The 26,537-nt window shown below is 40.8% G+C and overlaps 1 protein-coding gene across 1 annotated transcript in view; it reads right to left on the reverse strand.

The window, feature by feature from the left end:
• Positions 1-23,856, reverse strand: part of COMMD10 (COMM domain containing 10) — a 115,804-nt gene extending 91,948 nt beyond the window's left edge. The window contains exons 1-4 of the mRNA XM_059834065.1: positions 23,823-23,856; positions 23,572-23,662; positions 21,061-21,171; positions 19,260-19,415 (exon numbers count right to left, since the gene is read on the reverse strand). Coding sequence (XP_059690048.1) covers positions 19,260-19,415; positions 21,061-21,171; positions 23,572-23,662; positions 23,823-23,854 — 390 coding nt within the window. The 5' untranslated portion in view covers positions 23,855-23,856. The remainder of the gene's footprint in view (positions 1-19,259; positions 19,416-21,060; positions 21,172-23,571; positions 23,663-23,822) is intronic.
• Between the last annotated feature and the right edge of the window lie 2,681 nt (positions 23,857-26,537).

The following is a 26,537-nucleotide window of genomic DNA, read 5'->3' on the forward strand; positions in this document are numbered from 1 at the left end:
ACAAATGGACACAGCTAAAATGCTGTAAACCTGGTCCAGCTCATTTTGTGATAGGCGTAGCTTTAGTAACAGTATGCCCACAGCCTTTGATCTAAACATGCTTTAAAAGTCAAGTTTTATAAATTCTAAAAGCAGATTAATTTTTAATTCTTTGTTTTGATTTCCTCTAATTTGATTACATCTTGGTTGATGAAAATAATAGGGCATTGCCTATCCCACCCAAAAGTACAGCACAATCCGAAGCAGATTCTGTGGATGTGCTCAAGTCAATCACAGTAATGGACAAGTCTGCTAAGCCCCTGTGCTGGCCAGTATCTGGAGTCTTCCAGCAAATTATACCAGAATGCCACAGCTGGAAAACATTTTTCTCTCCACAAACTTCAATAAAATTAAGTAAAGAAATTACCTCTGGTTCTCGCAGGAGCATAAAGATCTTAGCATCTTGCCTTACTCTAGGTTTTAGATCAAGAAAGAAGTTCAGCTCAGTTAAGCAACCCTATCAAAACTGGTAACAGTCAACAGAGAAGGATGCAAATGCTGACTTATGGGTTGGTGGTGGGAACAGCCCAAAGCAGGCAACAGGAAACAGTACCAGCTATTTTGGTAAAACACCTAACCACTAAGGTCAAACACAGAGACAGTGAGCAAGCTCTGGAGTGCAATGGCTCTTCACACTGCAGTCACTGAAGTTCAAGCCCCTCACACCTCAATTTAGAAAGGACTTTCTATCAGTTACTTAAACAGTTTATTTTACTAGTATGGAAACCCAGCCTTTGACAGGCTAGCAGCTTATCCAGGATTATAAAACAATGCCACTAGAGACAAGAACAATATCCTAGGAAGCCTGACTTTTAAGACTTTCCTAAAGCTGTTGAACAGTGTAATGTATGTAGCATGAAAAACAAACCATCAAAAGCAAAGAAATTCAAATTTATGTCTTCTATTTCACTTTTAATACACATCTATCCAGGAATATTGTAGAGGGCTCAGAACAAATACAATATATGTGGCAGCACAGTGGCCTGAGTTTATAGCTGAACAGCAGCCATAACTCTTGCTTTTATATTGCTTTACCTTAAAATTACTTTGTTTTCCTGTACGATTCATGTGTCTATTCTGTTTTAAATATAGTTGTATGAGAACAAGTTTTGACTAACAAATAGTATGCTGCCTAAGGCTTCAAAATGGTCTGACTATTTATTTTCTTGAAAGAAAAATATAACATGTATTTGGCTCTGGTCATGTTTACTTAGACATTCAACATCCTGAAATATCAATTAACCTGTTGAGAGTGGTGACATGTTTCTGCATGGCATCTGTGTCAAGGCACAGTATTTGTTAGCCACGAAGTGGTACATGTTTTAGGGCCATTTTTTTCAAAAATTAAAGGACACAAAATTATTTTCACTTCTGATGTAAAACTTGTTGTAGAAAACAAAATGGTGGGCGAGACTATATGGTGCCAGAATCTGCGATATATTACCTGAAAAGTATTTACTGGGCTGGGGGGGGGTGGGGGGGGGAGGGGCAGGGGGGAAGTATTTCTCCATAACTAGCATGAAAATAAAGCCATGTTTTTAGTTACTGTAGTCCTTTAGGTTCTTTTTACAATTTCTTATCAGCACTTTAGAAATGTGCAAGCTACCTTGTCACTGCAACAATAAACACCATTGAAAATGTACTATTTAGCTCTGTAAGTTTTCACTAGTATCTCTGGCACTTATTTAACCTCAGGGTTATGTTTAGAAAACAAGAAACAAGTGCAAGCTGGAAAAAAGGAAAGGAAAAAACATAGATACTAAATGAAACCAATAGTAAGCACATACGAAAATGCTTCAGATCTGCTCCATGAACCCTATGGCAAACGATTCCGGGCAACAAAGAAGCTTTTGACAACCCCTGTAATCCTCAGTTCCCATGTCCATTTTGTTCCACTCAGGCTTCTGAAGAAGGTATCATGACAGCCAGGACTAATAGGCATGGAAGAACCTATTCACTTCTGCCTTCCAGCACTCACTCAGTACTACTAGCTGTAGAAAAGATAAGGTGCTATACCTACTAAACCAGCTCTGTACCCCCTACAAACGTAGTGCTTCTCAGTGGCCATCCACGCCTGTCCCAAGGGCAGATCCACGCTAGAGAGCTGCCAGTTCCCCAAATACGAGAGGATCTGACCCTTCATATGTGGATCACTAACACTGTTACAGGTACATAAATACATCATCTCTCGTCTATGATGAAGTCTATGATATCCAGACATTTTCCTCCAGTGTAAAACATGGGGGCTTCCAACTCATGCCCACTGTCCTGTCCACCAGACTACTTCCCTTACTAAATAGTAGAACGTAGTATTTTACATATTAGGACAAGATCATCAGCAATCTAACATAACTATGGTAAAACATTTGGGTGAAAGTCACCCTCTGCAAAAAGCCCATGTGCAGTAAATGTCAAGTCAGCTTTCACAGCTTATCTGATATGAACTTTAAGCACGCTCTCCAACTAAATAAGGGATTTCACACTGCCAAAATTAACATCCACAGAATCCACCATTTCCCTCATCACTTATAGTCCATTATGTTTTTACATACTATTGCCTCTTTCTCACATATTTCACCACAGTTCCTTACTTTCACTTTTGACTGCCCATAAACATTACTACAAATTAAACCAAAACTGAGAGGAAATTCAAGAAATCAGATAAATATGACAAGTTTCTGTATTAGTTGTCAAAAAAAAAACCAAAATACTTCTCCTTTCTCAACTACAGAAAGATATTTATCTTATACTCTTTAATGAGAAATCAAATAAATGTTCCTTGGCAAAGAAATTCAGGCTAAAAAAGTCAAGGAGAAAACAGTTGTCTTAGCTATATGAGAACCAGTCTATCAGATTCAAAAAACAAGGACTACGACTTTTGAGAGTGAAGGCAGACCAGATGTCCAGAACAGGCATGTTATAGGGCCCCAACATGAAGGGCCAAGAACAGAGCCAAAGTGACTGAGAAACTCACACTGAAAAAAATGTTGGCAAGGACCTTAATTTTAGAAAAGAAAGTAAGTGGGAATATTGTGAAAAAAGGGAAAACTAGAAGTGGCAACAGAATTTCAGAAAATACATAAGCACCTAAAACGTCTTCCCTAGTACTTTGAAATTCAGCCGTCCAAAACTTCTGGAGCAGGGTCCAATTATTTTTAAGGGAGGAAAGGGGAAAAAGGGGCTTAAATTCTCAGTCAGTACCAGAGCAGGGAAAGGGGATATTTTTTGATTTTAGACTTGAGTGATATACTGAGATCACACCTCCTGCCTGCCTCTACACCCATGAAGACTGGAAGCTTGTTTTAATATTAAATGGAAAACTGGAATTTTCATACAAATTACCTGCTTCCAGAAGGTAAAGCTTTCAGAGATCAGCTAATACCATAACAAATCATTACAGGAACTATAGAAAAATCAGTATTACTGCCCTCCGAACTCACTGATGTGGTGCCAACAGCTTACTACTTAGCACAAGGCAAGCACCATACAAACCACTGTTTGTCCTCCATGGGTTATCCATGATTTGGCATCTATTCGTCCCTTAGAAAGTGCTGTAAGCATTGACCTCAGAGAAAGTAGGAGTAACAATTAGTAAACAAAGCACTGAACCCGCAAGAATTACAGTATGGAAATACTGCTTGGGCACATAAAATCAAGATGACTGAGGTTTTTATAACTGCCAGACATTTAGACAGTTATGAAATAGCGGATCACTTTACAGCTCAAATTTAACGTACTATGAAGATCTAATTATTTCATTCAGATTCTTGCACTCCATTCTGTTGGCAAGATTTGCTGCATTCAGAACACCTAGGTTTCCCTAAACAGAATAAAATATTATGTACTTCACTTCTGTATAATACTAAAACATAGAATCACAGTCTTCAGTTAATGAGAAAATAATTATATTATATTCAGAACACGTACATGATTCAGAACATGTGGGCAAATGCAATTAATCAGCATTATAGGTTAAATATGATTTAACAAGCCACTATAGATAAACTGGCTACAGGAAAGATTATTAAGATCCTGGCATATCCATTATCAGCCTCTCAAACAAATGACTGCATGCATTTCTACAGGGAGAGAGAGAAATGCTCATTAGCATTTAGCAAAGAGCACGAAAAAGAATTCTCAAAATTACACTTTCATCTTAAAGTCTGAAAAGTGAGAAAAACAGAACTCTGGGCTGCACGCTTATTAACAAGTCTGATAGGCAGAGAATGCAGAAGCAATTCTAAATTAGTAGCACTGTTCTGTACTTTCATGTTTAGAGGAGAAAAAAGCTTATGAAAGCCCTGAACGGGAAAGGAACACATAGCATAAGCAAACCAGCATATGCAATTTGTGAAGTCTACAACTACTATTACAACAAATGTTTTCAGTATGGCCAAAAGGTAATTGATAAAAAAAAGTGGTAACATTACCACTAGATTTGGTAATGTTTGAAAATCAACTATATAATCCAGTTTTTCAACTGTGTTATTTCGATTGGGTATTTCTCCCATTGTCAAGGGGTTACAGTTTAGTTAGTCTGTTTGGACATGGGTTTTTTTGTTTAACAGCAACAAAACTCCCCAACAACAGGTCCCTTTTTAAAAAGCAAAAGGTCTTCATTACCCTGACGTTGCTAAGGTGCAGCTGAAGCTTTCCAAAATGAGTGATGAGAATTTTAAAGCAAACTGAGCTTGTGGCCCACAGTCAGAATTAAGAGCCAATAAAAGTAATCTTTAGAATAACTAGGTCACATGTTGTGAATATTGAGAAGAAAAACGTGTACTAAGGAAATTATGCTATGATACTAAATCTTATTCATCTCGTTCATAATGCACGCATCAGTTCAATCGAATTGGCCTCTAGTGATGTTACTAACTCAAGCACAGCTGAAAATACATTTTAACATCCTCTCTGAAAATTCAGATCTTGGCACAAAACCGAGTGCTTCTAATAGTACTACCTCTTGTGGTATTGGTGGTGCTGAAGGACTTGATTACCCTGTTCTTGGTTGCCGGCAGCTTCCCATGGCACAGAACGCTGGTTTAGATTTGCATAGCTGAGAACTAACATCCAAGTCTCTGACTTTCAGTCAATACTCGAAGAGCCACTTCAGGGTAGCTTACGTTCATCTATAGTTACTCTCCTTCACAGGCAGTCTGATTACTTCAAGGACAAGCTGAAGCAGTGTAATTGACTTCATTTCTGTGGGGTTTTTAAAAACTGTGTAATAGAAATAGAATGCCAGAAAGAACTTCTTACTGACTCATTCTTTAGAGGTACCACAGAAAATAGTCTTCTGTTAGGAAGAAGCCTAACAAACTATTTCAGATAAAGCAGGACAGTTACAGTAATACAGAAATTAATTAGTTTCATGCTCCACCCATTTGATTTTCAAATACTTTAATCCTTCTTCTGAAAGGCTGTTCAGTTGAAAATGATCTGGTATTTGTGTAACTTAAATGTTACTGCACATGAGATTATGCCTTTCATATCTTGAGAAAAAAATCTACACGCTTGTTTCTATAAAGCTTTTTCTATAAAAAAACAAAATAATACCCAAGCGTAATGGCACTATTTTTCAGAGCTACACACTCCTCATCTATTTCTACAAAATGTGGTATATCTGTAAGAGCATTGTATCAGTTTACACACAGCAACTACTCTTGGAAGTAAGTTCAGCTTCACTACATCAATGCTGGAGTGCTCACTTAGTTAAAAAGCTACTTTAATTCACAGTCTAAAGTAAATATTGATAAGTTAAGATTCCAAAGTCTAAACTTCTAAACTATTATAGCTTTAAGAGTGAGTAACTAACACTATAGGAGACTGCATAATAAGGCGACAAATATCCTACCTTCAGTCCATTCCTGAGGAAGGAGATTTATGATAGCTAGACAAATAAGGTTCAAGAACTACCCTCAAGTAATAGCACTAGTGTGAGCAAAAACTATTAGACACTTTAAAGATGAAGCCTGACAAATTCAGAAAGTGCACTATATGATGTGGCTGCTTGCAGTAATGGGGAAAATGAACAACTCTATGTCTCTGCTCACATGTACCTTAGAAAGAAACCTATCCTGCCCCCAAAGACAACAATTACAGAGAAGAGAAAAAACTAAATCGTGTTTTAACAAATTAAATCAGAATTCTGTCTTTTTAACTCAGATACTAACTCACTCATTTCAACTATACTTCCCTCTAATTTGAGAGGAATAGACCAACTTTAAAGATGAAAACATTTCCTGGAACAATCTGAAAGACCTGTTTATGTAATTTAAGACGTCCATAGTATTACTCTCACTGAAGCTGTTATGAACAGCAAAGCGAGAGATAATGGGATATGAAAGACATCTTCAGCACATTTTTTTCTCATATTATTACAATAGTATATATCATATTGACACAAAATATTTAAGAATGTTTTCCAACTTAGAAAATATTTTGAGGAAATAAATAATACACAACATAAGAATTTTTCTGGTGCAGATCTTTCACTTACAATACACTTATTTCAGTTGTTATAACCAAATATAACCTACAGGAAAGTAAGTACGACTATCTTTTTACTGAGTTTAATTCTTGAAAGAGTAACTCCCATAATTCCTCCACCAAAGACCAAGTACTCCTCGCTTCGTTGTAGAAAAAGACAGTCAGAATACTCACATTTTGAAGTTTGGGGGTCCCCTCCCCTCCTCTTTCAACAATCAAATTGGACAAAATGTACTAAGTCATAGTTATATAAATTAATACCTTTCATTTAAAGAAAGTACTGCCATGCATATATACAGTTTTAATAAATCAACTATCAGTTTTGTATGGATGGGAGAGGACTAAAGGTGTATTAAGAAAAGCATTGGTCTACTATCTTCAGACCTGTGTGATCACACCAACACAAAACTAGAGCAAACCATTAAGTCTGCTCTCTAAAATTTACAGCCTAAGATGCCAATTCCGATCTCCATCAGGACACTCAGCATTGCAGAACCAAAACTCCAAATTAGATATGAAAAAGTCAATTTGCCTGCTGTGATGATGAAAATAGTTTAGGTCAGAGGCCAACAGAAAGATTACAAAACATCTCTGAACTCCTTCAAAAACTCTCCCTGTCTGCTTAAGAAAAGAATGTTAGTGCAGAGGAGACACCAGCAGGATGAAGCCAAAAGTGTACTCAATATAGCGAACAAATATTAAAACAGAAAAAAAAAGGTGCGCATTTTTAAGAGGAAGGCAATGAGTGACAGGCACCAATTTGCCAATCATCACAGGTAGGGTCTTCATCACAGAAGTATTCTGTAATCAGGAAGAGAGTGTTTCCTTTAAGATAAGCTCCAGATGAAACATCAGTTTCCTACTGATGGGAAAACTCTAGCACTGGAGGCAGGGGGGGTGACTGCATAAACACACTGATTTCTATTCTCTATTGTTGCTACTGACTTCAGTTGTATTAAGGTGGCATGAATATCTTTGAAGGAAGTTATGCATGTTGCAGCTTCTTTTCAGCAGGCCTCACCGCAACAACCGCTCCATGGGTGAGGAAGTCTGCAGTGAAACAGCTGGATTTTCGCATCAGCTGCATAAAGTTTCTGACTACAGTCCTCTACCACATTTTGAATAGCAATGGAAAAACCTCACAGTATACAGTATTTCTAAATCTGTTCCCCTACTGTACAAACACATTCAACTTCAATACAATTCAGTATCGCCATTTTATAAATGGATTACTGAGGCATTTTGTGGTTTCAGTGAAAAGTACTCTTCAATTGCAGATTTAAAATCTATAAGACTCAATTTTCATCCAGAGATACGAGTCACAAATTGAGTGAGCAGCATCTTCAGCTGATAGTACTAAGCAAATCTTCAAATTAAACCCAAGACTCAGAGCAGGCATTACAAAAATGGTATGTAACTATTAATAAAACCTTACGTACATCCACCCATCCATAAAACAAAGTCAGGATAATAGGGGTTTTTTTTAAAAAAACATGAAAGTCTGTAATTAAAGACAGTCCTAACACATACGCACAGCCAAGCTAAGCAGAGGTAGCACAGTCAACTACAGTGCCTCTTATTAAATTTTAAGACCAGACTTTGCAACCTTAATGATAGTTTTGCAATGTATCTTAGTCATGTAGTCGTAAGAAAATACGAATCACTGGATGGATCTTATCTATCTAGTCACAGTACTAGAATGCGATGTCGAAACTGATTGTGCCTTAATCTCACAAATACTGCAAGACCATGAGCAAACAGACAAACAAAACAAAACAGAAAGGAAAGCAGCAACTATGTTTTTCACCAGTAGACAAGAATAATCTTCTAGGCTCTGAAGTAGTACCACATGCTATGATTGTCTCTAACTAGAAGGAGTGGTAGTTGTAACATCACAGCAAGGAAGGGGTTGGATTGGGTCAGGCAGACGGACAGTGAATTGACAGAATCCTGTAGAAAGATTGACCAAATAGAACACAATTCCCATAGGAAAAAAACTCTAAAAGTTTAAAAAACAAAGAGAAACTATTTATGTGGCTTTGTATCTTAGCCTCAAAAGAAGGCACTGTAAGACCAATGGACTGAAGATAGGTTGGGCCAAAGACCCAGTTGAGTGGTTAAACCAAGCCGGGGGATAGAGAGGCACTGAACAGAGCCATAGGCTATGCATTCTGTTTGCTGTGCAACCCTCAGATCCCCCACCACAACTTTCCCTAATGATATCAGTAACTTCAGGAAGCAGAAAATAAATAAAATGAGGAGCAATAAGTTTTTTAACTTTGTAAACTGAGAGTTTCAGCTTATAATTAATGCTAGAAAAAGCAAGAGGAGCAAGCCAAAAATCCAGTACCTCAGTTACCTCTCAGAGAGGATTTGAATATTAAGAGCGTATTAAAAATAGAAAAAGAGACTGCGATTTAACTCTTAAAAGGAAAATCTGCACAAATTATGTACCTAAAGCCACCTTATTTGATGATTGTGTAAGATGAACTAGATTCTTCATCCAAGACTGGCTCTCTCCTGGAAGGTTACTTTCCTCTGACGTCCCATATTTTTTTCTGCAAGCACAAAGACCTATTTCTCTTGGCAAACCTTACTTAGCACATACGCCAGGAAAAGCGGTATTTTCAGACTTCTTAATTCAATATTCAAACCAAAACCCCTCACACATATTTAATCTTTGAATTTAAAAAAGTAAAAAGACACACACCAAAAAGTACCAGTGTACTTCAAAAGGGAGGAAACGAAATAATATGACATGAAATTGGTAGAGCAAGACTAGTGCTGAGAAGCAACAACTTCAAAAGACTTTTCCCTAATTGAAATTACTGCAGGTTTTCATCTTTACATGTATTTTTAACACATAAGCAGCTAGGTTGAAACCAAACAGAAAAGGACTATATGACAAACATTAGAAGCAGCATTCAAGTTCCCAAAACCCTAGTATTTAGGGGTTCACTTTGTGCAAAAGGTAGAAGTGCTGTTGTGCTCTCTCCCTCTCTGGGAAATTTGTGGGCACCTTGTTGCAGTAAAAATATATACCAGTCTACGAGGACTTATATGGAAAGGTCATAGCTGATTGGCTGTTGTATCTAGCAGAAGAATATATAGCAAGATCCAATGGTGGGAAGATGAAGTTAAACAGATTTTTATTAGAGATAAGGCACACATTTTTATTAACCATAAAAAATACCCCAGAAATTACCTGTAATTTCAAGCCTTGCAATCACCACCAGACCCCTGTTTCAAAAGCTCTTTTAAATATTGAAGAAAAATTATGGCTTGTATTACACTAGAAGTCACACAAGATAAGCATGGTACTCTTTTATAACCTTAAAAGATGCTATTTTGCATGTAGGAACAGGACAGATGTTTCAGATATTTTTAAACATTCTCAAAATGTACCTTCTTCCCATCTTTATCATTTACACTTTCTTGGTAGAACTTCTTGGTAGAAGAGAGTAAGAAGGGTAGGAAGAAACTCATCAAAAAAAATCCTCAAGAAGTAGTACCTAAAAATTGTAAACAATTAAAGTATCTACTAATAAAGCTGTGCCAGTGGAAGATTAAACAGACTCAGTTGTGCTGTAGCTGGCTATTAAAATAAATCTCAGTAGGTATAAAACTGTGTCTTTACTACATCTTTCATCATTTGCCTTCTCTTTGCCACTGTTTGTGATGGCATCATGTAATGCAAGTTGGTTCACAATTCATTGTGACAATGCCTGTAGGTATGACACTGTCTTTATGACCTCTGTTTGTCACTGTAAGAATGACTACGGGATCAGACACTAACAAGAAACTGAAAGATTCTTTCTGTTTGAGCTGTATTCCTCCTTATTTTGCATTTCTTCTGATATCAGAAAGACTTTTTCCCCCATGACACACACACAGAGCACACCCATTCTCTTCTTTTTTGTCATAACCACCATAGGATGCATGTGTTTCAGAGTATTTCTGCAGATTTGCCAGCGTTTAGCAGGGGGAGTTTAACATATTCACATTACATATACACCCCTTAGCAAGGAGGCCAGTTTCTGAGAAAACTACTTTCAGAGTTTTTCCCATATGGCTTCAAACAGCCAGTCAATACAGAATTGACAGCTCTGTGAAGAATTTTAGGTACGTAATTTCTCTAGCTGCATTCCCACACATCATTATATTAAGTAATGCTGTCTGAAGGCTATAAAAAAACTTCTGCTTGGCAGCATAGGACTTTCATCTTTTATATTACATATATTTTAAAGATACCCTGAATAGTTTTCCGAAACAAGAAATCTATGAGGCATTTAGCTTGACCTGCCTTTAAAACAGATTTACACAGAGTACCAAAAACCGTAGAGAGGTCATAATCTAGGGGGAGGGGGAGAAAAGCAATGAAATTGATGAAAAATTGCCATGAGAATTCACAGTGAACCCTACTAAGAAGCTTGCTCTTCTTCGCAGAGAGGAAAAAATACATTTAATCTGATCAATATGTGCCCTGATTTCTAAACTGATACATTACCAAGCAAAGACTTAAAAACTGGACCAGATTGATATCAGACTATTATCACTGGCCTATCATTCTAGAGGCCAAATTAAGAATGCATTCAAAGATAAAACTGATATAAATACCATCACTCTAATCGACTAGGATTGTATTATACAGCAGAAATAATATAATAAAGGCACTGCCATACAAGTAAAAATTCAAAGAACCAATTAATGCAACAGGAGTCTATATATAATTAATAACCATGTGCAGCTGAAGACTGCCTATAGTTCAGTGAAGAAAAATGAAAAGATGAAGTGAGAAAATATATACTATTAAAGAGCAATCTGCACCAAAAAATTTCAAAGACCTACGTTCAAAAAAGAACAATTTTTTCTCTAACAATTACAAGTAGTGTTCAATGCACCACAGAAAACTTCACCTAATCAGTATTCTGGGAAATACTTGTTTTGTTGCTCTAACGAACTTAATTTGGCTTGTCACCCTAACAAAGCTATCAGGCAGAGCATTACCACCTACATCTCTTGCATAGAACTGACAGACCCAGAGCACTAGTTTCTACCAAGTTGTAGTTAGCAGGCAAGAAAAGAATCTGGTTTAAAAGAAACAACATGTCAATACAAGCAAAGTATCTGTAAGAAATTACTTCTCATAATAACTAGTGGTCTGGAGTCCAAACCTGAGCACTACTGCAAGCCAGAAGATGCAGTGGCCCATTCTCTAAAAACTGGCAATAAGCCAGATTAATTAGTAATATTATGAAATAATAATCTTGGACAGTCAGCTACCCACTAGTTTTGGCCATAAGTTAATCAACCCACACTTCTTCCTTCAATTTGCCCAAAGGTTCCAATGTTTGTGTGATGTGCAAACCATACGTCTAAAAAAAAGAAAACTATCAACCATTTTATGTTGTCTTAAAACAGAAATGAAAGATTAGTTCCTGGTCCTTCTTGTGTATGCTACAGAAAACAAACCTAGTGGCAGCACTTCAGTACTTCCAAAACACACAGCTTCTAAGTACCAGATGCCAGAAGAGACTCAGAATTATTTTGGCACTTAAGAGTTTGCAATGTAACTAAGAAAGACCTAACTGGAATGTTACCTTCGTTTTAAAATGTTCTACTAAAATCTATCTTGTACATAGTTTCCCCGAACACCCTCTCATGCTGGAAATATCAGGGTCTCAGTAATACTAATCATGACCCTGATTCTGCACTCGGATTCAGATGAGCAATCCCATGCATACACCCACTAAAGCGGTTATAAAGAATATTCAAAGTTGGTAAGTGTACAGAAAAGCACATGGCAAGCGAAAGCATGAAATATTCACACACACTCTGATTTCTAAATTAATATGTAGCCCTACACACCACCTGAACAGGTCAGTAAAAGCCCCTACCAAATACGCAGCGACAACCAAAAAGCCCGTATGTACTTTTAAAAGAGTATGAAAGAAAAAGAAATAATCTGAATTCATATGTATTGGGGTTTGCGTGGCAGCACTTTGGTAGCGGGGGGGCTACAGGGGTGGCTTCTGTGAGAAGCTGCTAGAAGCTTCTCCTATGTCTGATAGAGCCAATGCCCCGACTCCAAGACGGATCTGCCACTGGCCAAGGCTGAGCTAATCAGCAACAGTGGTAGCGCCTCTGTGATAACATATTTGAGAAGGGGGAAAAAACCGGGAAGCGGCAGCCGGAGAAGAGAGGAGCGAGAATATGTGAGAGAAGCAACTCTGCAGACACCAAGGTCAGGGAAGAAGGAGGGGGAGGAGGTGCTCCAGGCACTGGAGCAGAGATTCCCCTGCAGCCTGTGATGCAGACCATGGTGAGGCAGGCTGTCCCCATGCAGCCCATGGAGGTCCACAGTGGAGCAGATATCCACCTGCAGCCCGTGGAGGACCCCACGCTGGAGTAGGTGGATGCCTGAAGGAGGCTGTGATCCTGTGGGAAGCCCATGCTGGAGCAGGCTCCTGGCAGGACCTGTGGAGCCGTGGAGAGAGGAGCCCACGCTGGAGCAGGTGTGCTGGCAGGACTTGTGACCCCGCGGGGGACCCACGCTGGAGCAGTCTGTTCCTGAAGGACTGCATCCCGTGGAACGGACCCATGCTGGAGCAGTTTGTGAAGAACTGCAGCCTGTGGGAAGAACCCACGTTGGGAGAAGTTCGTGGAGAACTGTCTCCTGTGGGAGGGACCCCACGCTGGAGCAGGGGAAGAGTGTGAGGAGGAACGAGCGGCAGAAACAACGTGTGATGAACTGACCGCAACCCCCATTCCCCGTCCCCCTGCACCGCTTGGGTGGGAGGAAGTAGGAAAAAAATCGGGAGTGAAGTTGAGCCCGGGAAGAAGGGAGGGGTGGGGGGAAGGTGTTGTTTTTTTAAGATTTGGTTTTACTTCTCATTATCCTACTCTGATTTTGATTGGTAATAAATTAAACTAATTTCCCCAAGTCAAGTCTATTTTGCCCATGATGGTGGTTGGTGAGTGATCTCCCTATGTCCTTACCTCGACCTACGAGCCTTTTCTTCATATTTTTTCTCTCCTGTCCAGCTGAGGAAGGGGAGTGAGTGAGCAGCTGTGTGGTGATTAGTCCGGCTGGGCTTAAACCACGACATCATAGAATCATGTAACAGTTTGGGTTGTTAGAGACCTTTGAAGATCACCTAGTCCAACCCCCCCTGCCACGGGCAGGGACATCTGTCACTAGATTGCATTGCTCAAAGCCCTGTCCAACCTGACTTCAAACACTTCCAATGATGGGGCATCCACAGCTTCTCTGGGCAACTTCTTTCAGTGTCTCACCACCCTCATCATAAAAAATTTCTTCCTTATATTCAATCTAGATTTATCCTCTTTCAGTTTCAAACCATTGCCTCTTGGCCTGCCACTACAGGCCCTGGTAAAAAGTCTCCCTCTATCTTTCTTATAAGCCTCCTTTAAGTACTGAAAGGCCGTGATAAGATCTCTCTGGAGTCTTCTCTTCTCCAGGCTGAACAACCCCAGTTCTCTCAGCCTTTCTTCATAGCAGAGGTGTCCCAGCCCTTGTGTCATTTTCACAGCCCTCCTCTGGACCCACTCCAACAGGTCCATGTCTTTCTTGTTCTGAGCACCCCAGAGCTGGATGCAGTACTCCAGGTGGGATCTCACCAGTGCAGAGTAGAGAGGGAGAATCACCTCCCTAGCCCTGCTGGCCACCCTTCTTTTTATAGAGCCCAGGATACGATTGGCTTTCTGGGCTGCAAGTACACATTGCCGGCTCATGTCCTATTTTTCATCCACCAGTATCTCCAAGTCCTTCTCTGCAGGGCCGCTCTCAATCCATTTATCCCCCAGTCTGTATTGATTCCTGAGATTGTCCCGAGCCAGGAGCAAGACCTCACACTTGGCCTTGTTGAACTTCATGAGGTTCACATGGGCCCACTCCCCAAGGTTGTCAAGGTCACTCTGGATGGCATCCCCTCCCTCTAGGAAATCAATTGCACCACTGAGCTTGGTGTCATCCACAGACTTGCTGAGGGTGCACTCAATCCCACTATGTCATTGATGAAGACACTAAATAGTGTTGGTCCCAGTCCAGGCCCCTGAGGGACACCTTTATTATAAAATCACTGCATAAAGTATTAATATTCCAGGCAAGCCCATCTTATACCCTAGTCACATTAGCTTCTTCCAAAATATAGCAGAAATATGTCAGAGACAGATAACATGAAGGATTACAAAAAGGAAACTTCCATGGAATGAAGGCAAGACATCAAGGACTATGTAGCTTAAAATAAAAACAAGAAAGAACACACTCTTCTTTAGTATTTCTCACAATAAAAAGGGGATATATGTTAAAATCAAAAGATAATGGATATATTATTGTTTTTAAAAAATATCAATACATATCACTTTTCCCTCAAGTGGTAGAAAATCAGAAATCAGGCAAGTACACAGACTGAAACCACCAGGTTCATTAGATAGGTTATCTCGCAAGTGATAAACAATCTGCTTCAAGGGTGTAAGACAGCTTCTAACTCATGAAGTGAGGCAGAAGCTTTCATTAAACAGGTTAACTAGAGGATTCCACCCCTATGCTTCCATCCAAGGTGCCAAAGACAGGATACACAATGAACAGATTTTCTGATCCAGTACAGTAACTCCTGTATTTCTAGAATCTGAATCACTAATAAAACTACAAGGTACACTTGACAAAAAAAACATCAATATGAATGCAACTTCAACCATACACAGAGCATGAATAAATCAAGAGTCTTTAAAAAAAGCCAGCTACCCAAACAAACAAAAAAAAATCCAACTAATCCTCAAGACTCCTAAGGACAGCAAATGTCACTCCTATCTTCAAGAAGGAGGACCCAGGGAACTAAAGGCTGGTCAGCCTCACCTCAGTCCCTGAGGCGGTGATGGAACAACTAATCCCAGAAGCCATTTCCAGGCACATGAAGAACAAGAAGGTGACCTGAAGTAGTCAGCATGAATTCACAATAGGGAAGTCAGGCTTAACCAACTTGATAAACTTCTACAATAAAATGACAGGCATGGTAGACAAGGTGAGAGCAGTGGATAGGGTCTACCTTGACTTCAGGGAGTCCTTTGACACTGTGTCCCATAGATCCTCATAGACAAGCTGTTGACATATGCTGATGATACAGAGAGAGAGGTGGATTGAAAACTGGCCAGGCCCAGAGAGTGGTAATCAGAGGATCAAAGTCTAGTTGGAGGCCAGTAACTAGCAGTGTACCCCAGGGGCAAATACTGCATCCAGTTCTGTTCAACATCTTCATTAAATCTGGATGATCGAACAGAGTGTACCCTCAGCAAGTTCACAGATGACACAAAACTGGGAGAAGTGGCTGATACACCAGAAAGTTGTGCTGCCATCCAGAGGGACCTGGACAGGCAGGAGAAACAGGCTGACGAGAACCTCGTGAAATTCAACACGGGGAAGTGCAAAGTCCTGCAGCTGGGGAGGAACAACCCCAGGCACCAGTATGTGCTGGGAGCCACCCAGCTGGAAAGCAGCTTTACGAAAAAGAACGTGGGGGTCCTGATGGACACCAAGTTGAGCATAAGCCAACAATGTGCCTTTACAGAAGAGGAGGCGAATGGTATCTAGGGCTGCATTAGGAGGAATATTGCCAGCAGGCTGAGGGAGGTGATCCTTCCCTTCTACTCAGTCCCAGCAAGGCCACATCGGGAGTACTATTACCAGTTCTGGCCTCTCCAGTACAAGAGAGACATGGACACATTGCAGAGAGTCCAGCAAAGATCCACTAAGATGATGAAGGGACTGCAGCACCTCACATATGAGGAAAGGCTGAGATATCTGGGACTGTTCAGCCTGGAGAAGACTCAAAGGGGATCTCATCAATGTATATAAATACCTGAAGGGAGGGTGCAAGGAGGATGGAGTCAGGCTCTTTTCAGTGGTACCCAGTGACAGGACAAGAGGCAATGGGCACAAACTGAAACACAGGAGTCTCTGCCTCTACAGGTGGCCCTGCTTGAGCAGAGAGCCTGGACCAGGTGACCTCCAGAGGCCCCTTCCAACCTCAACCATTCTGTGATTATGTTGCTGACAATTATAACAACAGAATGGTCATATTCTTTTTATGTACCTAATATTGCTTCTGTGGGAGAAGTGAACGGCACAAATCACTAACTCATATGTGGCTGTGTAAAGAAGTACCTACACAGAGGGCACATTTGTAGGGTCAATTGTTTTAAACATTATATCCATATATACATGTTGCAGAGAGTATTAATAATGGGATATACATCACGTTTTACAAAGAAAGAAGTTAATATAATCTCTAAATCAATCTAAAAATCTCAAGTGTAAATCTAATTAAAAAGCTAGCACTCTGGTCTAAGTATTTTTCAGGATTATAACATTTTTTTACCTTTAATTCGAGATGCTGATGAAAACTTACAGCAAGTAGGCTACTGTAGCAATGTATCACAAGTAACAGAATACCTTGCCCACTATTTCTCAAGATATAAAAGGATAATACAGTGAAGATGTGCTGATACACAATTACTTAGAGAATATAGAAGCAAATAACGAAGGGATCATGCAGTCATCTACCGCACTCCTAAGACATTACCCAGAGATTCATAGTATTATAAGGAAGTGGCAAGTTCTTCTGCCCTTATCCCATGCAATTTTAAAATCTTTTGCCTCTGTGTGTCTTGTTAGCAGAATAAATACTTCATTTAGCAATCAGTTCTGTGAACTGAGGCTTTGTGTTAAGGAAAAGTTCTCTTGAACTTTGAGTTTTTCACTCAACTGAAGTCTACGGGATTTAGATGTTTTCAGAACAAACTGAGAAAGTAAATTCAAGTTCAAACAAAATATACCTTAGAGTCTACACTCACACTGATACTCAACTTGTCATCTAGGCTAGTAAAAGACAAGAAAAAAGGGAGTGAAATGATGCTTTAAGCATATGTAGAGGCACACACCTACCTTTAAACCTGTTTTCATGCTAAAAAAAAAACAAGTAAGTTGCACTACGATATTTCCACAGTTGCTTTTCTGCAAGCTTAATTACAAACAACAGTTTAAAACTGCTTTATATAGGATGTAATATACTAACAAAATGCCATTCCATTATATGAGATCGTGGTGAAGTCACGAAGAATCTCCAAAACTGTAACATACGCCAAAAGCATTATATGTTGCAGGGCTCACAAAACTGCAGACAAGAAACAGAGCAATGTCAGCCCCAAACTAGGTCACAGAAGGACCACAGGTGTGTGTGGTACAAGCCCCAAATAAAAGAGGATTAAAGGTGTTTTTATTAGTTTCTCATGCGCTGAAGACCCAGCAGTAAAATATGTATTAGAGCACAGTCTGCCTGAAGAAAATTCTCAGACAGCTGCTTTGTAGGTTATCTTCAGAATTGCCTTCCATTCTGCACACATATGCTGTATTCTGAAAAGTTACCTTTACAACGTTCCATGATTTCACTTGGTTTTCAAATTACTTCCTTCAACGGACAGTCATACTTGCCTATATACTCACTGTATCACTGACCATTTAAACTTTGGAAATTGTATGCTTGGCATTGGTAAATGTTATCTCAAAGACAGAAGCCCAAAATGTCTTGTTCAAGTCAAATTTTTTTCACATACTTACACTATCAGTCATTTGGTTAGGTTTGTTGAGTTACTATAATTTTGCACATGAAAATTCTGTAAGTTTTTTGTCTAAAATTACCCAGTTTTACAAAGGATCAAGTTTAAATACTTTGGAAAAATCATCTGTGATGCAATTCTGAGTATCTTTAGTCTGCTCCACAGACATCTCTTGTCTTCTCAAAATGTGCATTTTACACCTAAATAAAATTACAGGTTTATTTAGGTGTAAACCTGCTGGTATAAATTATGTTGTTCTAGTTTTGTCAGTGTAACATGTGTACCTTCTATCTAAAATTTACTTTCTATGTATATTTTACTAACCAAATCATAAAGTAACAAACTGAATCTTATCCCAGCAAGATATACAGCAATGATAAAAATAAAGTGAGAACAATTGAGTCAGTGTTCCACAATTCTTTTGAACCATTTGATCCAGTCTGACACTGATGTGTTTTGTATACATCTTCTAATGCAGTTGAAGGCTTACTGTGAATCAAGAGAAGGACGTTATTATACCTTCTCATAGATGTAGACATTTCTGCCTAAAGATACAATAAGACTTCCACAGCATGTACCAAAGTTTTAACTGGTAACAGGCACATATGAAGCAAGACTACTATGCCATCATAGAAAAGTATCTCAAAATCATAGTAAGTATCTCATAAAATGCACCACCCAACCAGCTTACAAAATTAAAGATGTCCAGAGCTCAGATACACTTTAAGGACAGAGAATCAACAGGCTGATGAGCTAAACCCATGAACTAAACCACTACAATTGTCCCTGCCCCACATTTTACCCTATTGCAAAGCATGTTCACAAACATCTCCAAATAGTATGTAGGTTGCATTACTCTACATTGCTAACAGTGCATATATAGTCAGGTTCCAACAGTTGCAGCAGCTCAGCTAACATGTAACATCTCTTTAAGACAATGCAACTCCGCTGCCCCGATCACATTTATCTACTAGCTAGTAAGTACCCTTTTTATTTTCCAGTACCTTGGCTTGTCACAAATTTTGTATCTTACTTTAAACTCCTTGCTTTAAAGTAATCCTACACAGCTTTATTCTCTCTTAGAAAAAAAACATTACCTTCTGAGGGGTCAAAATTCTCTGCCTGAACTTTTCAATCATATCTTGACCTGCAGCCGCCCATGCACTGGCAAATGCTTCAGCCTTGTCTTGATCCAGGTGAATGCTTTGCAGCTGCTGTTGCAATGAAGTAGGCTTCAAATTATGATAGACTGCCTGTTTAAAGGAAAAATAACTGCTGTTGCCAAGTACTGCTCTACAAGTTGTGCCAGATATATTCTACCACAGATGGCCACCGTGTCCACACAAGATTTTTACTAGCAACTCTACTGTGGGACTGCAAGCATCTTGTTCATCTTACTCCTCTGACTGAGAAGATAGTTAAACTTTTCTATCTCAATTGTATCTCAAAATGCAGTATTACAAACGATTCTTCTCAAGATAGACAAACTATGAAAACATGCAAATACAAGCTAGATCTGAGTGTGTGTATATGTTTCCACTGTATATAATGCCAAAGCAGCTACCACTGAAAAAACCCTGGGCTTGGAAGTCAATTGTGACTATGAAGAAAGGACAACTTTTCCAAATTCACACTGTTCAAGAAAGCCTGAACTACGAGGTAATATTCTAAAGAGACAGGAACAGTTTCCCAAAATAGGCGAGTTAGATATAACCTCCCTATTAGCATCAATTTTTGTGGCAAACACTCTATATAGTACGCTGATCTCCACTTTCAAAACAGGACTCCATGAGCACCAGGGGGGGAGGGGGGCAGGAAAAAAAAAAATACTCCTCATACAACACATTTTCCATCTGGCATTCTTTGGGCAGATATCAATATCCTTCCCTTTTTTTTTTTTTAAATGCAAAAGTAGTAAGTCCTAGAGGAGACCAAACTGCTTCTTCTGTTCATCTTCAGTAATTACCATATAAATGAAGCAACCAGATGAAATTAGGACCGGGCAATAAAACAGGTAAATTTGCTCTCTGGTTGAGATGAAAAAATCAAAATTCCAGTCTGGATGTGACCTCAGGTTTTGGTTTGATTTTTCAGTGGATAGGAGCCATAGTGAGGACTGTTTGTTTTCTTTCTAATGCTGTTGAATGCGTTAACTAAGTGAACTAATCATAAACTGACACATGTAAGAAAGGGCAAGATTCAAATCCCACAACAGACCATCAGTATGCATGCCCTCTGCACAGACTACACTTACTATACTTGCATGAAATGGATTGATAACATCATGGCTGTGACAAATTCTTAGAAAGTTACCATATTTACCAGGTAATACATTTGCTTCCCAGCCTCAGTAGTGGTAGACTGTCAAACTAGAAAACCTTCTCTGTTTACAGGATATTTAGCTCTACAGCATGTAGTCACCTATTCATTCAGATACTACAGCTACATCAGGTACACCTGTTCACCTAAGTACAGACTGCTTCTATGCATGAAAATTTCCCATAACTGACATTTCATGTAACTTAAACCATGCTCAATAATGCCATCTAATATTTTCCTTACAGGAACTGAAAAAATGCATGGCTAGCTTGCTTACAATGAATAAGAGGAAAGACTTTTTCTCATAATTATCAACACATCTCTTGGAATCACACAGAGCTTGCTTTCACCGCCTATATTTACATTAGCTGGAAACTCACTCCACAAATGCAATGATTCCAACCCAAATCAGGAAGGCATGCAAACAAAAGCAATTAAATCATGTCTCCAATATACATAATATGCTACAGAGACATGTTTTCACTAATTCATTTTTAACTTGACTTTTATATTTTTTCAATCTACAATCAGATAAAAGAAATACATATTTATCAATTCATAAGGATAGAAACAAAGTACCTGTTCCAAAATGAATGATATAGTTTCAAGAACTAGATGAAGATCCTGCTTTTCCAACGAAAAAGCTATTTGAAGTTTTTCTTCCTCCTCTTCACTGAAGCTACTTTCAGTCTGAAGCACAAAAATGGTTAGGCCTAACATTCCATTTAGCAATCAAAAACATACTTATCAAAACAGAAAATTTCCCCCCGTTTTTATAAACATACTGGCTGTTCAGTTGTTTCTAAACAGAAATAACAAAGTAAAGCTCTTTTCCAACAGAAAAATATGATGCATTTCCACTCACTGAAAATCAAAATTAAAAGCCAACAGTTATCACATGAGAATTTATCAGGATTACTTAAAATAGATCACAAGAAAATGCTTTCTCTTTGCACCCGAGAGACACTAAAGAAATATTTTTCTTTCAGCTATCAGATCATCTCCAACAACCTTTTATAAATAAAAATAAGAGAAGTACAAAGTGTGTTACTTGAATCAGACCCCAAAGAAAGCAGAAGGCAAAACCATAGCGAAGTTAGTTACATATGCTTCTTCCACTCTGGATATTCTTCTGAAAACCACCCATGTTGTTATAAAGGAAATAAAGGCCTAATGTATGCTTATTTTGAAAGTCAGATTTGAATCTATAGCTTACTGTGTTACTGAAGATTACTGAGAATGTGCTGCACTTTTAAAACACAGCAGTTTTATTTATTATACTATAGCAAATTAAATAGTAATTTAAATGCAGATATTGCCATCTTTTAAAACCTAATTACTAACAAATCTATGCTACAGACATCAAAACACCATATTTAGTAATTCTCTTAGCAATCCAAAACTGCAAAGCTACACAAAAAAGCAATTGAGCTGTCAGAATAAACAAAATGAAGCAATTACACAAAAACGTCAGTGATCACAATGTCTGTAACAAAAATATCAAAATAGAAACACTATTTGAATCATTAGATATTAGAACGAAATGGAGAGCTCTGGGTATCTGCTTTGTTAAGGCAAGTAAGTTTATTTAAATTTTCTAGCAATTTAACATGCCCTGGAGTCAGCTACTTTGGAAAGGCCAGCTGAACGATTCATGAGATTGACTGAGTGGGCTAAATTAAAAAGACCACTCCAGCTCGTGTAAACTCTGATTAAGACTGCAAAGAGCTACTGAACTACTACTGAGTAGTTTAAAAACAAAAAAGAAAAAAAAAAGTTGGTGACACTTTCCAGTTACTAATGAGTTAATAACTATCCAAAACAATTGAGAAAACCCTCGGCAATAAAAGCAGCATCCAAGCTAGTGATTTTGGTAGGAATAAAATCAGCAATTGAATCAAATATTCAAAACAATCTTTATAGTCTCAGAATTATGACCTTTAATAGTTTGCATTTTCTATCCATGCTGCTCCTAACCTGAAATATTTTAATGTTTTGTTTGTATATATATGTGTATAGGAAACAAATTCTGTATTTCTTTTTATATTTTTTCTAAACACAAAACAAGGGAATAAACAAAATCTGACACTGAAAGATAAAGAAACTCCAGAAAATAATTTCTGTTTTAGCAGTTATCTTACAGTTTCCCCTGCAATATTTAATGCCAAGATTAGATTTAGTCTCCATTTGATTTTTTGGCACTGCATGATGAAACCTGACTACTGATTTTATTTCTTTATTTTTCTTTATTATTTATTCTGCAATTAAAAAAAAAAACTTCTGTAAAGACGACAAAAATATTCACTAAAAGTTATGGACTTTATTTTTAACCTCAATTCCACAGATGGCTTTGGTCGATGGACATACAGGAATAGGAAAAAAAAAAACCCATATATACGCATTTAGACTTTCCCCTGAGAGGGCAAGAGCAGAGTTTGTGCAAAAAGCCGAGGAACTTCTGTCTTCTCTGAGAGCATTCTCAGAGACACCAGCACCTGGAGGCAATGGAAACCGGTTATAACAAGCATTACTGGTTCTCGCACCATTCACCGTCTGCCATTCATTACTGGTTCTTATTTCATTCACCTGAAACAGTTCTGAACAATTAGTGATGAATGAAATTAAGATCAAAACTACTTTTTAAAAAAACTGAAGCAATGGTCCCTTAGCAAAACAGCGTGTCGCGTCTGTCCCAGAAAGACAACTCTGCAGCCCTTGGGCAGAGGAGGGCCAGAGCTCCTCCCGGCTCGGCTCGGCTCTGCTCCCTTCGCGTCCCCCGGCAGGGAAGGCCCGGCTGCCCACGGCGCCGGCAGGACGCAGCAGGAGGGCGGGCGGGAAAGCAGCGGGACTCGGCAGGCCGCCTGCCTCGGGTGCACCGCCACCGCGCGTCGCAGCGCCGTTCCTGCGGCACCGCCCGCAGCAGCGCAGCCAAAGCCCCGGCAGGACCCGGCTGCACCCCGCGTCTGCCCGCGGCGGCCCAGCCCGCCCCCCGCGCACGCGAAGCCCCCGCTTCCGCCACGCCGCACCCAGCGGGCACCGATGGCCGCTGAACACGGCCCCAGCGGGCTTCCCCCCCCGCCCCCCGCCAACCTTCAGGTGCAGCTTCTGGAGGAGGCGGGAGAGGAGCCGCGGGAACCGGCCCGGGTCGACGGCGTTGAGCAGCGACACGGCCCTGCGGATACTGCGCAGAAGAAGAGGCGGTGAGAGTCACGTAGGCCCCGCCGCGCGCCCGCACTGCCCGAAGCCCAGGCCCAGGCCCAGGCCTCGGCCCCGGCCCCGGCCCGCCGCGGCGGGATTGCGGGTAGGGACAGGAGAGGCGCTGCCACCGGAGCGGCTGGTACCTATCGCTCTCCGGCACGACGGGCGCCGCCATGGCTGCCGCTGCGGCCCCGCCCCCCGACGGCAGCCCGGCAGCGCCAAAGACCGCCGCTCCGCCCCGCCACGGCGTGGCCGGAGTAGGGGCCGCGGCTCCTCTCGCTGAGGGCCCCGAACGGCCGCCGCACAGTCCCGCGTGAAGGCAGGGTAAACGCGTGGCGGCCCTCGAGGCCTGGGGGGAACGGTGAGAAGCAAACTGGCGGCGCCTCCCTCTCGGGTTTGCAGTACCCCGCAGCCGCTGCGAAGATTGTAGTTGAAGTCCTCGGATTTAAAAGTTATAAAGACGTCCTGGTGCCTGGCAGGTGGTACCAGCGGGCAGTATTTCACCCTCTGTCATGGGTCATCAGTGCTCATATTTGAATCATACGGCTGAAGTGTGGGTTGTGTGACACTCCGTAGCCCCTTTGGGCCCCACATAACCTTTTTGGGCCCATGTGGCAGTGAACAGCCGACTCCAAACCACAGGTCAGCGAACTTCTTGTTAGCAGACTGCAAATTTGTAATGTAGTCGTAATGCCTGCAGTAGTACAGCAAATTGTTCCAGAGCCTGTGGAACTAACATCGGCTGGCTGTCTTCCCCAAATAACCTGTTCCCAGGTTACAACCCCAAACTCTGACCCCATCCCACACCATTTAACTCCCCTGCATAAGGCGTAAAGCACGCCACGCCATGTTTCAGGCAAAGCGCAGGCTGGTTGGCAAGCCACATGAACAGAAGTATTAGCATTTGAGCTCACAGGGAAGCAGCACTGAATATTACATTTATTAAGATTATGGAGAGGTTCATCGTGAGGGCACTCACAGGGCACGTACAGGACAACCAAAGGGGCAGGCCCAGCCAGCACAGGATCATGAAGGGCAGGTCCTGCTTGACCAACCTGATCTCCTTCTATGACCAGGTGACCCGCCTAGTGGGTGAGGGAAAGGCTGTGCATGTTGTCTACCTGGACTTTAGTAAAGCCTTCAACACTGTCTCCCACAGTATTCTGCTGGAGAAACTGGCAAATCGTGGCTTAGACAGGTGCACTCTTCGCTGGGTAAAAAACTGGCTGGATGGCCGAGCCCAGAGAGTTGTGGTGAATGGAGCAAAATCCAGTTGGCGGCCGGTCACAAGCAGAGACCCCCCCAGGGCTCAGTTTTGGGACCAGTCTTGTTTAATGTATTTATCAATGATCTGGATGAGAGGATTGAGTGTACCCTCAGTAAGTTTGCAGACGACACCAAGTTGGGTGGGAGTGTTGATCTGCTCGAGGGTAGGAAGGCTCTGCAGAGGGATCTGGACAGGCTGGATCGATGGAGCCAGGCCAGTTGGATGAGGTTCAACAAGGCCAAGTGCCGGGTCCTGCACTTTGGCCACAACAACCCCATGCAACGCTACAGACTCGGGGATGAGTGGCTGGAAAGCTGCCCCGCAGAAAAGGACCTGGGGGTGTTGGTCAACAGCCGGCTGAAGATGAGCCAGCAGTGTGCCCAGGTGGCCAAGAAGGCCAACGGCATCCTGGCCTCTATCAGAAACAGTGTGGCCAGCAGGAGCAGGGAGGTGATCGTGCCCCTGTACTTGGCGCTGGTGAGGCCGCACCTCGAATGCTGTGTTCAGTTTTGGGCCCCTCACTACAGGAAGGCCATTGAGGTGCTGGAGCGTGTCCAGAGAAGGGCGACGAAGCTGGTGAGGGGTCCAGAGCACAAGTCTTATGAGGAGCGGCTGAGGGAACTGGGGTTGTTCAGGCTGGAGAAGAGGAGGCTGAGGGGAGACCTCATCGCTCTCTACAATTACCTGAAAGGGGGTTGCAGAGAGGTGGGTGTTGGTCTCTTCTCCCAAGCAAAGAGTGACAGGACAAGAGGAAATGGCCTCAAGTTGCACCAGGGGAGGTTCAGACTGGATATTAGGAAAAATTTCTTTACTGAGAGAGTGGTGAGACACTGGAATAAGCTGCCCAGGGAAGTGGTGGAGTCACCATCCCTGGAGGTGTTCAAGGAACATGTGGACGAGGCATCGTGGACGTGGTTTAGTGGGCATGGTGGTGTTCGTTGATGGTTGGACTTGATAATCTTACAGGTCTTTTCCAACCTTAGTGATTCTGTGATTTCTACTCCATGGATATTACCTTGAATGGATGTAATGTCTGTGAGACCTCTAGTTTCCATCAGATTTGGCTGAAATTGAAAAATGGGCTAAAAGTCAATGGGACAAGCAAACAAAGGAACAGGCAGCACGACTGTGTAAACTTTGTTTTCCTAGGAAGCCAACTAAGAATATTAAAAATCTGCAAAAGACTTCTGAATGTGGCTGTAAAGGTTTGTAAGATGTGGCCCAAAAGGTTAGGTGCGTGGTAATAAATTATGGTAGGCTCAAGAGGCAGGTGGGAAAAGGCTTGAATTTTTTGAGGTACTGTAAATAAATGTTTTACAAACATATATGCTGAAATCTTGCCTCTGTTGAAGTGAGGGGAACTTATTAACTTCAGTAGGGCCAGAATTTCAGCCAGGACGTTTGAAAAGATAATGTCTGTTTAAATAGACTTGGCATTAAGATCCAGCTTCAGGAAAAAAGAGTGACAAACCTGCCCGTACTCCAACAGGAATTTTAAAGCAGAGAATTCCTGGCTGAGACTTTAACAACATTTGTACTATACCTCTTGCCAGAAGTTAAACCCACAGTTGCTGTTAGGAAAGGCAGCTAC

This window comes from Gavia stellata, chromosome Z (assembly GCF_030936135.1).
Source record: "Gavia stellata isolate bGavSte3 chromosome Z, bGavSte3.hap2, whole genome shotgun sequence".
NCBI classification, from domain to species: Eukaryota; Metazoa; Chordata; class Aves; order Gaviiformes; family Gaviidae; genus Gavia; species Gavia stellata.